The sequence below is a fragment of the Apostichopus japonicus genome, chromosome 15, assembly GCF_037975245.1.
Source record: "Apostichopus japonicus isolate 1M-3 chromosome 15, ASM3797524v1, whole genome shotgun sequence".
NCBI classification, from domain to species: Eukaryota; Metazoa; Echinodermata; class Holothuroidea; order Aspidochirotida; family Stichopodidae; genus Apostichopus; species Apostichopus japonicus.
Genome location: NC_092575.1, coordinates 16,839,641 through 16,856,053, shown reverse-complemented (window position 1 = coordinate 16,856,053; position 16,413 = coordinate 16,839,641). Strand labels below are relative to the sequence as shown.

At 37.9% G+C, this 16,413-nt stretch overlaps 1 protein-coding gene across 1 annotated transcript; it reads right to left on the bottom strand.

The window, feature by feature from the left end:
- Positions 1-308: 308 nt before the first annotated feature.
- LOC139980504 (BRCA1-associated protein-like) lies at positions 309-13,581 on the bottom strand. The gene is made up of 13 exons (XM_071992174.1): positions 13,207-13,581; positions 12,141-12,308; positions 11,026-11,431; positions 9,874-10,063; positions 8,906-9,019; positions 8,386-8,534; positions 7,198-7,273; positions 6,550-6,688; positions 5,325-5,434; positions 4,247-4,336; positions 2,841-3,005; positions 2,199-2,294; positions 309-1,636 (listed from the first exon to the last, which is right to left on the bottom strand). Exons 1-13 carry the CDS (start codon positions 13,283-13,285, stop codon positions 1,451-1,453), a joined length of 1,968 nt encoding a protein of 655 aa, XP_071848275.1. The 5' UTR covers positions 13,286-13,581; the 3' UTR covers positions 309-1,450.
- Between the last annotated feature and the right edge of the window lie 2,832 nt (positions 13,582-16,413).

Below are 16,413 nucleotides of genomic sequence, written 5' to 3'. Positions count from 1 at the left end.
AAGGTCTTCTACCAGAAAACATTTGGAAATTAAACCCATTTTTGTGTTGACACAAACAAATACTAACAATATATCAACAGTGTGTAATATGTTCAGAACTTGCTTCAAAATTAATGAAATTGCCATCATGGGGATAAAAGTAATCATACGTCCCTGTAGGAGACCGTTAAAATTTACATGATTTAACTTCCCCTGAAGCCAAGTCTCAATTTTCCAAGTGTTTTAAAAAAAAAAAAAAAATTCCTTGAGAATCAGCAACCAGATTTTGAAGATATATTCATAGAGAATGAAGACAAAAGTGCAGTATATTAATGTTTCTTTTGATAATGTGTATTGTTAACTTATTGCACATATACATAAACAGACAGAGAGCTACAGAAGAAAAAGTCAGCCTGAATATGCCTTCATTTTTTTTAGGTTTTTATTTATTTATTTATTTATTTTTATTATTTTTTTGAATATGTCTTCATTAACCAATGACCGCTTAAACAAATTAACATGCAACAAGCATGGTTTGTGAACAGGATGTTTATCAGGTATGTTTGATCTCAATAGACAAATAATGTCAGGCATTTATAAATCACTATAAGAACAAACTTTCCTGCATTCTGCCTTCCTTCACCTACTCCTTACCCGGCAGAATTGTGACTAAATTTATGTCGACTGTAATTCCTGTAAATTTGAATCAGCAAACACAGGTACCCGTAGGAGTTCTAGCGTTCCTACACAGCACTAAAACGACTACAGTTGTGATTTGGAAGTTAACGCTAAAGGGATTCACCTACCCTAAACTATATAAATCATATTTGTTGTAATGCTGTCATATATACAGAGATGTTTATAAGGATATTTATATGATGTCAATTTGTTTGCCATAGAGGAGCGAGGTCACTCCAGAATAAGATGACGACCACCAGAACCTCATTGATGCTTGTCACGTTATTCTAACAGACTGATCATGTGACAATCAAGATGACGACACCCTAGTGTAGTATAACTAAATCTCGGAGAAGATCAGATACTACTACACAGAATCTCAAACAAACACATTCTGATGCCGAGCAAGAGATGAAAAGCTTAGCTTATTATTTGCATCGTAAAAAGTTGAATTTCCACAGCACAACAAGTTCCCGAAAACTAGGCGACTGATTGGTCGAAAGTTGGTGAACAGATTTACCCCCCAAAAATCTTCTTCACCCCCTGATGTATAACAGTAGCTGTTAGCAACTTCTGTACAATGCGCAGGTCTGTGTCCACCTCTGTACTGATCATTATCTATGCAGTGAGCTTCCTCGAGTGAAAAAAAACCGAACACTTCTTGTAAGCGAGTCTGAGCAACGATTGTCATTGGAAGAGAGACTGGAAGGATAACTGAACTGACGAAGCACCCCGCACTCAAAATGAAAGGACTCCTCATAAGCTTGTATGCCTTCCCTAACAAATATGTCCTTCATTTATCCTTCTTCCTTCCTCTTCTGTTGCTAGACCGTCCAGTCGGGGTGCTGCCAGTCGCCCCCATCACGATCTGCCCTTCCTGTATCTCCTGCCTGGTATCCTCCGGTGATTGGCTGATGGTATTCTGAGCCTCTAAGTAAAACATGACGTCCCTCAGCTGTTCTCTCAGATCTTGAATTTCCTGTGTAGACAGGGAACGTATGAAAACTTAAGAGCTAACACTCTGTAATGAATGTAAACTAGCCATGAAAGGGAGTGTAATTAAGAAGGGCATAGGTTGTTACTATACTAAACACACAAAATGAGGGAACAACATTCAAATCTGTGTGGAATGAGAGAATGCAGCTTAAAACAGGAAATGTCGTACAGGAAATGAGCACATGTTGTTAGACTACTGTACTGGTAGCGTTACCATATAAATGCAGTCAGCAGGAGGGGTGCCTGCCCAACATAAGGTAGGCATAGCCTAAGAACTTAGGATATCCAAGAGTACAAGTAGCGTGTTATCAATTAATTTCTTTTAACTTCTTAGAAAAATAATCCTTGTCATAACTATATAGAACAGGTGAGAATGAAGTGTGGTTTGCAAGGGCTGGAGGGGTTAATGGTGCAGGAGGGGGGGGGTGGAGGTTTGGGGAAGGGGTGGTAAGGAACTGTCAACTAAATTTAAGATTCTTCATTGCATTATATAGGTAGGCCATAATACAATAAGGTTTGAAATACTATACAAAAAATTTACCAACCTTTTCTTTCGATTGCTTTAATTCCTGCAATGATCTTTCTAAGTTTACGACTTTCTCTTTCCATGGCTTCTGATTCTCCCGAAGACAACCGTTTATCTGTTGGTATTCAAACCAGAATGCATTGTTAAATTTTGTACGGTCTGGATCCTGTGTCTGCCACAACCAAAGAAGATTTGTGGTTTGTTTAAAACATTTCCAACCACTAATAGACTGTTTTGTGCCAGCAACTTGTCATACTTCAAAATTTCATATGTCCGTGCAGTTTGTCAGTTTTCAAACCCTGGCTATCAGATCTTACGATTTTTTCAGCACTTCTGCAAATGGATACCTACCTTCTGAGAAATCACCAATATGCTGATTAAAATCATTGCCACTTTCTATTCTGGAATACCTCAACTCAAAGTTGACTAAGATGTCAGCAGAAAGGATCACTGTCTAGCATTAAAGGAACTTCAGAAAATGGCCATTCACAGTGTACATATTCCAGTCACACCAGCACAAAATATATTGCTGTACCAGCATCACAAAACATTTTAAATACTCAACATAAAAAAGATAGAACCTCGATATTTTTGGTAGATTAGCTCAATTTGAACATTCAGTTATCCTGTACAAAAAAGTAATATTTATGAGTATGGTTACCTCTCTTTCTTCCTTCAGTTCGGCCGACACCTTTTTCAGCTTTACATTTATCTGGCTTAGTTTCTTCTCCAAACTTATCTTATCCTTTGTCAGATCTTGGAGTTGTTGTTCTACTCTGTCTCTCTCCTCCAGGGTCTTCTTTGACCTTTTCCCCTCCTCTGATACCTGAGAGATTGGAGATTGGAGTTTTCAGTAGTTTCATTTACGTTTATGGTAGCCTTTGTTTTCCTATGATCGATAGCTTTGATAGCAGTTACTGTTTCTAGTTGCGCTTCATATAGTTGATTTTACTAGTATCACTGAACGAAACATAGCTGGCTCAAAGGATCTGAATTCAACAGTAGTGAAATGAAGTGAAATAAGCTTAGTAATACTGAGCTGCAATGAACAGTATTAAACTGAACAATGCTGAATGAAACTGAACTGAACAGTAGTGAAATGAAGTGAAATAAGCTTAGTAATACTGAGCTGCAATGAACAGTATTAAACTGAACAATGCTGAATGAAACTGAACTGAACAGTAATGAAATCAAATGAACTAAACTTAGTAATACTGAGCTGCAATGAACAGTATTGAACTGAACAATGCTGAATGAAACTGAACTGAACTGAACAGTAGTGAAATCAAATGAACTAAACTTAGTAATACTGAGCAGCACTGAACAGTATTGAACTGAACAATGCTGAATGAAACTGAACTGAACTGAACAGTAGTGAAATCAATGAACTAAACTTAGTAATACTGAGCTGCACTGAACAGTATTGAACTGGACAATGCTGAATGAAACTGACTGAAAAGTAGTGAAATCAAATGAACTAAACTTTGTAATACTGAGCTGCACTGAACAGTATTGAACTGAACAATGCTGAATGAAACTGAACTGAACTGAACAGTAGTGAAATCAAATGAACTAAACTTAGTAATACTGAGCAGCACTGAACAGTATTGAACTGAACAATGCTGAATGAAACTGAACTGAACTGAACAGTAGTGAAATCAAATGAACTAAACTTAGTAATACTGAGCAGTACTGAACAGTATTGAACTGAACAATGCTGAATGAAACTGAACTGAACTGAACAGTAGTGAAATCAATGAACTAAACTTAGTAATACTGAGCTGCACTGAACAGTATTGAACTGAACAATGCTGAATGAAACTGAACTGAACAGTACTGGAGAGTACTGAGCTGCACCAAGTGAAGCCAGTCACTCCTCTCTGGTCCAAGGAAACTAACACTCCTGTTCGTGTGCTCAAGATTCCAATATGGCGCTAGGGTGACTGTCATAAAAGATACTGCTGAGAACGCAACAATTCAGCAAATAATCTAAGTTCTAACAGACCAAGGGCATGAAAACAAATTTGCAGCTCTAGACAAGTAAAATAAATATCAGGCATAATTTACCCTGACAAGGGCATCTTCCTCCACTCTTGCTATCTTCTGTTCGAAGTACTTCCTCTGAGAATCCAACTGGCTGGACAGTAAATAATTGAACTAAAAAAGAAGCAGATATTATACTAGTATTACCCGGCATTAAAATATAAAATTATAAATATCTATATTTTTATTAAATATGTAGAAAATATGATGCACCAAAGGTAATCTGGTGCAACCTCTTCAGCTCCCTACCTGACAGCTACTTTCTGAATTGTGTCCAACACTTGCACTCTTAGGGTTCAATACTTCCCCCATCCTACCTCCCCCCCCCCCCACCACCCTCTTCAATCTCCACTTCTCCAACACACATACACTGAAAGTCAAAGGAGTTGAAAGGTTTCCTGGAGGATGAAATGAAACTACTGTCTCTTATAGGCTGGGGGCATTGTGGTCAAGTGGTTAAGGCAGTGGACTGGTGATCTAAGGATTACAGGTTCGAGCCCTGGCCAGATCATTGCGTTGTGTCCTTGGGCAAGGTGCTTTATCTCCATTGCCTCTCTTCACCCAGGTGTATAAATGGGGACCTGCGAGGTAACTTGTAAATATAGTTGCGTGCGCCGGTTTGTGGCTGCACCCTATGGGAAGTCCCCCGGGGGACATATGGTTGTGGTGCACTGTGGTGCCCCAAAAGAGATTGATTGAATTGCGCACACTTTGGTGTGTAGGTGTGACAAGTTACCAATGACCAAGGCTAAGTTGTAAAGCGCTACGATCTCGATGTAGCAGCGCTATATAAGTGTCTAATATGTATGTATCTTAATGTAGATTTATGAACAACAGGAAGAATGTGAAGAGATTTGCAACTTCTTACGATGCAACTGGCAGTTTCTTCTTATTCTGTTCTGCTGGGTTTTCCATTCCAATTAAAAAATGGGTCAAAATTGGTAAAGCACCCCCCCCCCCCCCCCCCCTCATCATTTCTGAAGTTGTTTGAAATGATTTTTCAATGTAACATTACTGTGGAAAAATCACAAAGAGAGTAGATCAACATTAAAGTTAATATTATTTGAAATATTTCTTAAAGTTCTCTAAGAATATTTCCTACCTCTAACGTGATGGAATCCATTTTCTCATCCTGTGCCACCGTGCTTCCATTATTCATCTCAACTGGTTTTCCATCTGCCTTGTTTTGAACAAGTCTGTGAACATAGTTATCTGTCAACAAAAACAAGATAAATTTAGCACATGGCCTGTTTCAGAGGGTGCGGTCTTTGCTATAAGTATGCATATGTCGTTAAATATATAAACAGGATTCAAGATTTAACAAATACCTCCCTCATACGTTCGACTCGTAATCTAATACTTGGGCATGGCATACATTTATTACTCTATTAGTCGTGGGAAGGGTCTGTTAATATAAAGTACAGGTAATAATAGCATATCCATGGCATAGAATGCTTATTTTAGGTGATAAAGGGTAAGCAAAGATATTCTTTGCTTACCAAATTTCCTGCAATATAGTTAAATCAAAAGACTAATTTTGCTAATTAAGACAGTTTGTTAACAAGTACCACCCTGGTCTGCTATGTTTCTTGAAAACACACCGACCAATCCTTACGGAACACACCTTCACATTAAGTGCATGGTAAGTTTATGCTATCATTGCATGTACATACAGTTTACTTTATTATGTATATAAATAATGATAATATAATCATAATAATGGTGACCATTTTAGGGGGTGGAAGTATTGCCTAACATTCATAAATTTGTTCATTATGACAGAGATGTAAACAATAACAGGTCCATTTCGTGGGTGTAGATCATGAAAAGTGTTTTACGGATAAAGTTTAGTTACAGAAAAACATGAATTAAAGTCTGTTAGATGGGTGGGATTTATGGTGCGTTAAGGTCCAAAGCTTCTACCATAGAAATCTAACAATGAAAGGTCTAAAGATAATTTATTTTTAGGCAAACTCTTACAAGTGGGTCATGTTCAGTCCTGTGCTGTTCTGTTCAGTCCAGTACTGTTCAGCCCAGTACTGTTCAGTCCAGTACTTTTCAGTCCAGTACTGTTCAGTCCAGTGCTGTACTTTTCAGACCAATACTGTTCAGTACTGTTCAGTCCAGTACTGTTCTGTCCAGTACTGTTCTGTCCAGTACTGTTCTGTCCAGTACTGGTCAGTCCAGTACTGTTCAGTCCAATACTGTCTAGTTCAATAATTTATCTCTCTACATGACATTTCCATCTTTCAGGCTTTTTGCAAAGGAAAAAAAAACAGTATAGTGACTAGCAATACTGTTGATATTTCCTTACAGCATACACTTACCGCCTGCATAATCCCAGACTCTATGATTGCCCAGCTGCATGGCATACGTGTGCTGGGTTTCCTCAAAATGTCTGAATGCATGAGTCTCAACATACCTACCACAGCCAATATGACCACATACCAGGCAAATCCATAAGTTCTAGGGACACAGACAGAAACAGGGGAAAACAGAATTGGTTTTAGTTAAAAAAAGTGGCAAATATCTCTACAGATACTATAAACCACTCTTATCAGAATTTTACAACTATAGAGGAAGAATCAACAAATTTTATACAAAATACAAAAGGAAACAATGAAAAATTATGAAAATTTAGACCTTTTTGGTTCATGATTTTATCGTTTATCAACGGTTTGATTAACTTTCAATACAATCATATATTAACTCAATGAATCACAATGAGTGTGCAACAACTAGTTTTGATTTTTCTATGTTGGAGAGTCCTGGTAGGAACAGAGAGGTGGGGGGGGGGGGAGAGGGGAGGTGGTTAAGAATTAATACAAGGTATATTTATTAAGTATTCAGGTAGTAGAAAGGTTAATAAGCAAGCAATCAGACAGTACACTGTCAACAGAGTTCAAGAAATTAGTCATTTCATCAGACAATCTTTAAAATTGTGTCAATAATTTTCAAGAAAGCCGTCTTCTCACCTCTTGCGATCTGCATTCGAAACAGAAATTATCTTCCACCTGTTCCGGCGTCTGGCTGTGACGACAGATTGGACAACTGACGAGAGAAACAGAGAGATGAGGGATTCAGATGAGGAGGGTTCTGTAAATCTCGGATCAGTTACAAGTTTAATAATGAGAGCGTCTTAATCCACGATATGAAGTTGATTTTTTTCTGTGATACAAAATGACGAGACACTTTGAGATATGGAAGGGAAAGCAAACCCAACTTATCCTCTTAAGCTGATAATTTTTGTGTCGAACATGAACTCTCTGATACAGCTCTGACAAATCTTACTCCGTTTGGTAAATAATTTCTAGTTTGATAGTTGAATCTGGTGGTTGGCCATTATCTTAAATCTGTTATGTAAAAGTGTGGCAGCGTTGGCATGCCGAAACCTATATCATCATGTAAGGGTCATCTCCATTGCAGCAAATAAACAGTGAAACAACACACAGAAAATCGGTTAAAACTACAAGCATACTTGTTTAGATTCCAGTGACGTCTGAGAAAGAACATTAAAATTGTGATATACAAAGAAGATGAAGTTTTATTCCCTTTAATAATTAATTATGAAATGTGTTCATAACACAGATCAATGATGACTTGGGTTCAACTTGGGGTTGAGTTCTCCTTTAAGGTCAAATTTGCGTCAACAATGGTCCAGTAGATGAAAATGAAAAGACCGGATGTTTTTTTTTTATATCCTGGATGACTATTCGTTAAAGACCATATTCGTTAAAGACAAACCGACAACCAATTATGAAAACCTTGCAATTGTCCTCCTTGACACAATTATAAGCCACATAAGAGAGGGATAGATTGCATTTGCATATATGCTAAATGATTGCAAATTATAACACACCCCAAAATGCATCAGGTTCACAGTTCAAAGCCACCTAGGTGTTGAGAGATCGCTAATTCATTCAGAAGAATTGCTGTTGCCCAGTTGAATTGTGTAGTTATTAATGCATTTGGATTTTGATGTTTGTCTGTGAATACGGAAATGAGATTTTTGGGTTTTCGATTCTGCCTTTGGTTTCCAAAACCTCGGTGTGTGGTACAGTTATACTGCAGTAACTATTGCATGAGGATACCTTTGCCCTCTCCCTCATCCTCCTCCTCAACCTCCTCCTGCCATCGAAAGCATATGAAAATGTTAATGGTACCTGGTATCTCCCCACTTGGTGAGGCAGCTACCATGGAAGGTATGGTTACAGAGAATGGTGAGAATACCATCAACAGATTCATCCATCCTCTCCAGGCATATATGACAGGTTGGCAGCTCTGTGTGGTATGGCATAGGAAGAAACGCCCCCTGAAAAAAGGAAATCAAATATTCAAGTGGTTGGATTGACTAAGATAATGACAGACGATCATACGGGGAATGATTTAAGGTTTACACTTTGCATAGCAACCGTCAAACTTCTCTGTTTTGTCTGTTACAAAATACTGATAACGCTACATGGTTTCCTGTACTAAAACTGGCGTAGGTATCTTTGCATTTGCTTAGTAATTCACTGATGCTTGCGTTGAGTATTCTGTTATGTGATACCAGACAAAATTATTCCCAGTAAAAATGATAAAATTTTATGACAACTTCATCTGTGCGTTCTTGAAAGGAGAGCAAAAGCCTCAGGAATGGGAGAGGCAGTGACATAAATGTCAAAATTCGTTGGATAAACTCACCTCACTGGACTTCATGCATTCTACTCTGGATATGAAAACAAGATGACAGCAAGAATCTTCGAATGAGTTGAACGGTTGATTGTTAAATTCTTTGTAAACTTCGTCTGCAGCTCGCTGGAAATCAATCGAGTATGAAATGGATACATGCTGACCTCAATTCTTAAAATTTTCATTTTTTTCCTCTCTAATTGTATTGATCATCCACTGTTAATGAATGGCAGCAACACAACTGACCATGTGTTCATTCCAGATCATCGAGAATAGCAATTGAAACAAATAGTCATACATTGTTTGGGATTATATTATAATATAACGAGAACGTAAAATGGTACCTTTTGAAGAATGTTTGCAATGATGCTCTCAACATCATGCAGTTCCTGGAGAACCTCAGGTGCACCCTAGTATTGCTAGTACCCTTTCACATTTAATTGAATGTAGGTACCATTTATCGCTTACAGAAATCATGTCCTGTCAGTCAGCACTTGTAGCAGTTTGCGGAGTACGTCCGCTATAAGCTAATTCCACACATCAAACTTGCCAAGAACATGGCCGATATGGACTAGTTGGCCACGTTGGTCATGAATAAAACAAAATGTTTCACAAACATTCCTATTTTTTCGTCAAGTCGTACAATTGTACTGTTGAACATGTGTAACATGTTACAAATGCTGGGAAACTGACCACAATGAGTCAGGTTCAGACAACCATATTTTAGAGTTAAAGATTAGGTTTTAACCTAGCTTGTGGAATATGTATTTAGTGTTCCCACTTGTTCTACCATATATCCACTTGAAGGAATGGCTCGCTATACGTATACAGCCAAGATGTTAGAGACAGTATCATCGCATATATATGCCATTCTCAACCATTGCTCTTCAATAGCCAGTTCTTGGCTAAGAAAAATTTCCATAACCTTCTCTCTTATTTTAAAACTTTTTTTTAAGGTCCCGATTGGGAAAGCCACTTACCTGATCCACAAATTTTAATAGTACCATAAATTCGTTGGGCGTGTTGTTTCTGATGATGCGTACGTACAGTAGCCCTTCTCCGCACGGGGCCAGGAACTGTAGGAGGGAATGGCACGTCATGGATGCCGGCACTGCAAGCATGCAGAGCATCTCACTACGGGAACCTTCATCGTCTAATGGGGTGGTGTGACTGAGGAAATGGATAAATTACGTTACATAACTTGCGACAGAATTATCATCTAGAGGAATGATTAATTTGTACCAAGATCAAGCAAATTGAGACATTTTTACTACAATTGATTGGATGCACCACGACAGGTTTGGCACCACTCAAGGTTATAGAATCAAGGGCAGGTGTTCTCAATAGATGGCCTGCGGGCCCAACTTCGGCCCACAAAACTTTTAAATCTGGCCCATGAAAAAAGAAGACCCAAAGACCTTGCATGAATCTGGTATGTTGGCCCTAACAGCCTTTGGCTGGAGCACCCAACCAGCCTACACAGCACAATACTCAAATTAGGTGAAATTTGGGTTATATCCCTGGCCCTCTGCTGCAACAAATGTCATTGTCTACCCCTACTAATTGACAATTTCCCTGATCTAGGATATAATATGGAAACAACTGGTTGTACTTGGTCACCACAGTGACTAAACCTACCAAATATTATTAACAAATAAGATTGCAGCTAGCAAACTGTCTTAAAATTATCCAATCAATGAAGGATTATAAACCAGGCATTAATGAAATTAGACATTTTTAAAGATTTTTTTTTAAAACTTTTCTCTCAGTCTTTGACATGAAAGTTGACTAGCTAATTTAATGAGCCATATTGTTATGGAACTACAGTATCGCATAGCAAGAAGATCCTTATGGAAAACAACTACGAAACTACTTAGGGCGTGGTGGTGGGATGAAGCATTGAACTATTATTGTGTAATGTAAGATATAGTTTAGCCATCTCAGGGTAATTGTTAAGGTATTAAATCTCTATTTCAATTTAGCCTTAAAAATTTGTGGTTCCAAAACGAAACAACCACAGAACTCAAAGAAAACCAAAGTCTGGATTCACAACTTCCATACACTACAAACATAAAGTGAGGAATGTTGCTCTGAAAAATGATATGGTCAGACTGGACAATCCAAAAACTCACTTTTCTTTGAAGAGATGAAGAATGCCTTTGGTGACTTCCACGGAGGGGTTGCCCGAAAAGAAAGGTAGTTCCCTTGAACTAAGCGGTCGACCAATTTCCTCTTTCAAACCTTTTGGGTCATCAACAGCGTCATCATTGACAGGAGGTTTCGATTTGCTCTCATCAGATTGAGCTTCTCCATCACCTTCCTCCTGTCCGTCAGACTCCGTCTTTGATAGAGGTCTGGAAATGTTTTCGCTAGGTTCGAAATCGCCAAATGTTACAGAGATGCTGGAATCACCAGAAACTGGAATGGGGCTGGTAACATCTGACTCTGAGCTACTCCTTGAACTCGTCTTTCTGGAATCTTTATGCCTTTTGCTTTTACCTTTATTTTGGCATTTGGACTCGCTGATGGGTTTATCGTCTGAAATATAAAATCCAGTATCATGTATAAGTGAAATTTTGTGTCAGGGGTTGTGGATAAACTAAAAAAATGTGACATAGATCTATCTCTACTGCTATTGAAACAGCTGTACTGAAGCTCGGTGAAGAGATTTCACTGATCGTGGAAGTGCCAAACCATTTGCAGTGAATTGGGAGCTGACTGCATGTCAATCAGATTAGCAAAAAATACATGATTGTATTGGAATATAGTTTTGTGGAAATGCAAAACTTGTAGTTACAGTATGTGCAAGCAGTAAGTACTACAGTGAATGCTGCTGCATCATTAACCATTATACTACATGCCAAAATCCAAACTTGCAAAACTAAACGCAGGAAGCAAAAGTAGAAACAAATAAGACATCATTTTTCTCATGATAGCGATAAAAAGAACTTTTATGATTTAACAAGTACATGGTTTCAAACTTTGGCATGAGCAAAAAGGCATTACAGCAATTTAGGGCATTGTTAGGGTCCCTCTTTTTTTGTCTTCTTGCTTTTGAGGGGCACAGTGGCAATTTTGTGTAAAAGTAAACAAACAAATATGTAATATTAAGCAAAGGCAAAAGCTTTAAATGTGGTCGGTTTAGTCGAGCCCCTGTGTGCCTAAATGTAATTTTTTGCTGTATTTACAACTACAGTCCAACCTTTCGTTAAATTGCTGCAGAATTGGTTTCACAACAAACTCATACCTTCCATTCTGCTGAAAGTTTCCACAGTGATTTCTCGCAGCTCTCTCTTTCCATGGATCCTTTTAACATCCTCTGAGTTAACTGGAGTTGAAGCCTGGGGACTTGTAGGTTTTCGTTTATCAGCTTTCTCTGGCACTGTATTTTCAACAGCTTCTGCCATTCTACATTCTGAAGAGATTACAATAATTAGGAAATACAAATCATAGCTATTCATTTAGTCCAGTGCATTGCTGGGTGGGAAGGGAAGGATAGTACAGAGTTGTTACTACTAGAGCATCTTCTTGTTCTTTCTTGTTCTTATTCTTGATTCTCTCAGAAATGGAAAGCAAAAGAATAAAGAGAATGAGAACAAAATTCAAAGTGAGCAATGTCTGTATGTGCCAGAATGGCAATGTTTATGTCAAGAATATTCTTGCTTCAAATGGTCGGAAACCATTGTCAACAGTTTATGATGTAATACTACTAGGGACAGCTATTGGGATAACACAGGTTGTGTAATGTTTTCGAAAGGTAAGGTTATGAAACCCAGGTAATTGTCTCTCCTATTCACAAAGATCTATAACATCATTAATGGATGATAGGCTTAAGTAAATTACTTATACAATCAGGAAGCTATGTAGGCTTAAGAATTTTGTAACTTTGACCATTTTGGGTCGGGGTATACAGTGAATAAGGAATACAGTACAGCATTTTATATACTGTATGCGTATTGTATAGTCTAGGTCTAACATTATGGCTGGGCTAGGCTATGGCTAACCTAGACTTAGGCCTAGGTAGTCTTGTTAATCTCGGATAGTTATATTGCCTAATATGAAAATAAATGCAACAATGATGTTTGTTAGTGCTTAATACGTCACAAGCCGAACATTCACTCAATTAACACGATCATTCATTAAAAAATGAACATGTTACATCACGCAAGCGCCTAATGCTTTGTCATGTTTTCTTGTCGCTAAACTGGACCAATGTCTTACAAGTACACATAAAACTATATTTTCGTGACAAATAGAAATCAAAACATAAACTCAAAATAGATTCACAATATATAACTGAAATTTTGACTTACCGCTTGAAAATGCAACGTCTGTGAGAAAATCACATTCGTCTGCTATTTCTAAACGAATAACGCAATGAGAAATTGACATAAGTGCACTGATCCAGCGTCCGTGTCAAATTTTCAGCATAATAATTCTTTTCTGTCTTGGCTTACGTGCAATTCTCGCCTGGTGTACCGAAATGTATGTAGCCTACTTTCTTTTGATAATGCAGGTGACAAATACTGACAGACCGATCACGCAAAACTTGTGTAAAGAATGGGAAGAAAACGGAAAGGAAGGGAAAGTGAAGGAAAAAAAGGAGGGGATATGAAGGGTATGGAAAAGAAGGGGAAGGGGAGGGATGGGAAAATGAGAGGAATGGAAAGGAAGGGGCCTTGGGAAGGGGAGAGAGAGGGGGTAGGGGACCAAAGGAGGATGGGAGTGGGTAGAGAAGGGGAAGGGATCGAGCAAACACGGAACGCGGATGGAAAGCGAAGGGAAGGCGGCAGGGAAAAGGGAAGTGCAGGGTGTCAAATATCTGCAGAATAGTAGGGATGTCTTTGGGGTCGCGGTTGCATTTGATGGAGATATGTGAAACATTTTAGTGAAGACCGTCCCTAGGTTGGAAATAAGACGATTTTCTCAATATCATTTCAACGGCTTTTTTTTTTCGAGTTTTCGACCTATTATACAGAACTTCTAATCATATATTTTTATCGAGAATTTCGACTAGGCCTGTATCTCAAAAGTTAACTGATTTTCACATTTGGATTCTCGAAATTTCGATTTTTCTTCAACATGAGTCCCATGCAGCTGCTTCTCCTTCATTGTCTTGAATTATATCTCGACAAAGGCCTATACTAGTCGATACAAAACTCCGAGGAACAAGTCGAAATATCGAGTATTTTTCTGAAAATCTCGACTATAGCTTCTATATATGCTAAACGTTCGGACTATTGTCTCAAACAAAGTTTGCTGGATATTTTGATATTTTATGGTATTTCGAATAGCCTAATGCCAATAGTACGACTATAGCTAGCCTATTTTATCTCAATTTCATGTCAACTTTTCCTGATTTGTTACTTTCCTTTCTTTTCTTTTTTTAACCCTCAAGTTTCGACCATGCTCTTCGAAATTTAGGGGTAATTAAGTTGCCAAGCTAATTATAGACCTAATTTATAGTCTAAGTATGCATCAGGATGCACTATTGAACATCTTGACTTGTAATTTTTTTTTGAACCCAGAACCTCTTTCATGAGAGTCGGCATCAGCCGGCCACAGCGCCAAGTTCCTTTATGAAAATCGTTCGTTTTGCTCTGCAGCCCTTCCGTAAAGGTTTATGCCCCTTTCCCGGCGGTCAGTAAGGGGAATTTACGATGTCCACACCATCATGTGCAAGTCACTGCCCCCTCCCATCCACAAACACGCACACACATATTCACAACATTTTCAAACTATTTGAATATCCATCCATGTACAGTTTAACAGCAATATTCAAAATTCGTACACGAGAAACCTCATTCAGACTCTTTGACTGTGACTTACATATTGTTTAAACTGGCTTTATGTTTGCTATTTATAACAGCAAAATTGACAAAGAGAATCCTATAGTGTGCGTTATGACCACACTCCATGGAAGCTGACATACTTCAACGTTTAGACCGACAACCACGTGCTGTGAAGTTAATTGAATATTGGATTAAACTTCACTTTTATCTTGAATATATTATTTATGATGGGACAAGATTTGTTTTTCACTGACATGAACAAATTTAAACAGATAATATCAGGGAACAGTTCCCTGATAATATATAGCGAATCTCTGCATGATTGTCCGGACATGCTATTATAGTAAGTAATGATCGAACAAGTGACAGCTGTAAGTTTAAAAAAAAATCCATTTCAGTTATGTCAATGATACATGTAACTCTATACTTCGTACAAAAACAAAAATGGAGAATTATATATGTTTGATTGTCACACAATACCGTAGCGAAACTATTTATGTTTTCATCTGTATTTGCTTGTTTCTTTTATTTTCTCCCCCCCCCCCCCCGCCCCACACAGTTCACTTCTTATGTTTGTTTCATGAGTTTCATGTTTACCTGTAAAGGGAACATCGAATGTTCATAGCGATGAGACAAGGTTTCCAGCAGTTGTTTTCTCTGTGTCTCTTTGGGTAGCAACATTTTCAAATTCCGGCGGTTCCGCAATACTCTGTTGCGTGGGACGTACACTTCATTTCTAAGATACCATATGATAATTAAGGCCGGGCCAACTTGAATTATTTACCCTTACTTTCGCGACGAAAATATGTAGTTATATATGTATTACTCACGTTGTCAAACCACAACTATTCAGCAGTGGTGTTTCTCCATTCATACACTGAGATATATTTAACAGACTGCAATTTGTAGGTCATATTTCAGAAAGGAGAGTTAATCTATTTTCTTTGTACAGCGCTGATGAACTTTTTGTTGTTGTAGTTTTCGCTTATAAATTGTATCATTAATATTATTGTTATCTATATAGTACAGGTGTTTATGTTTTCACCCAATTGGACTTCAATTAGTGCAAATGTTTATAGTCAATTTTTAATTGCTATAAAGTAATCAATCGTCGGGCCATTTTGTCAAGGGTATGTAAGTAATTGATATTTAAAAGAAAATAAGCATAATGCATATTGTTTCAGCAGTAATATACGCTCAATGCATCACAGCCTATACCTCCACATGATATAGGATGCTTATGCAATAATGCAAGTAAAAGGCAAATGTGTCTTTCCCGTGCAAAGTTTATCCACGTACTAGCAAGGGATCTTCCGGTTGGTGGTAGATTTTACTTTTAAATAAAATGTTTAATCGTGGAAAAAAACCACGTAAAATTTGAAGAAGTTTTTTTCCGATGCATTTGGCACCATCAGGATTGTAGCGAAATCTTCATCTGCGGTGAATTTATTTGCTTTAACTAACAGATCATACTTCGACAAAAGACATTAATAGTCTTACACAAAATATATAAGGATTTTGACGAGGCTCATAAGACATCGATTTTGAGTCATATTTAAATATGTAAAAGTAAGAGGGCCCGACGTTTCGATCCTGCCAGGGTCTTCTTCAGAGGCTGAATGACAAGTTACAGTAACAAATATACACACACAGAAAACAGACAGGTTAATAAGCAGGGTGAACGCAAGGATTAGTAGACAACGGATGGAGAGAAGAAAGAATCCAACA

Coding starts and splice junctions, on each gene's coding strand:
- LOC139980504 (XM_071992174.1), bottom strand. CDS start 13,285: ATGTCAATTTCTCATTGCGTTATTCGTTTAGAAATAGCAGACGAATGT. Junction 9,020..9,873: donor TATTAAAATTTGTGGATCAG/GTAAGTGGCTTT, acceptor ATTGATTTCCAG/CGAGCTGCAGACGAAGTTTA. Junction 2,295..2,840: donor AACTGAAGGAAGAAAGAGAG/GTAACCATACTC, acceptor GAATACCAACAG/ATAAACGGTTGTCTTCGGGA.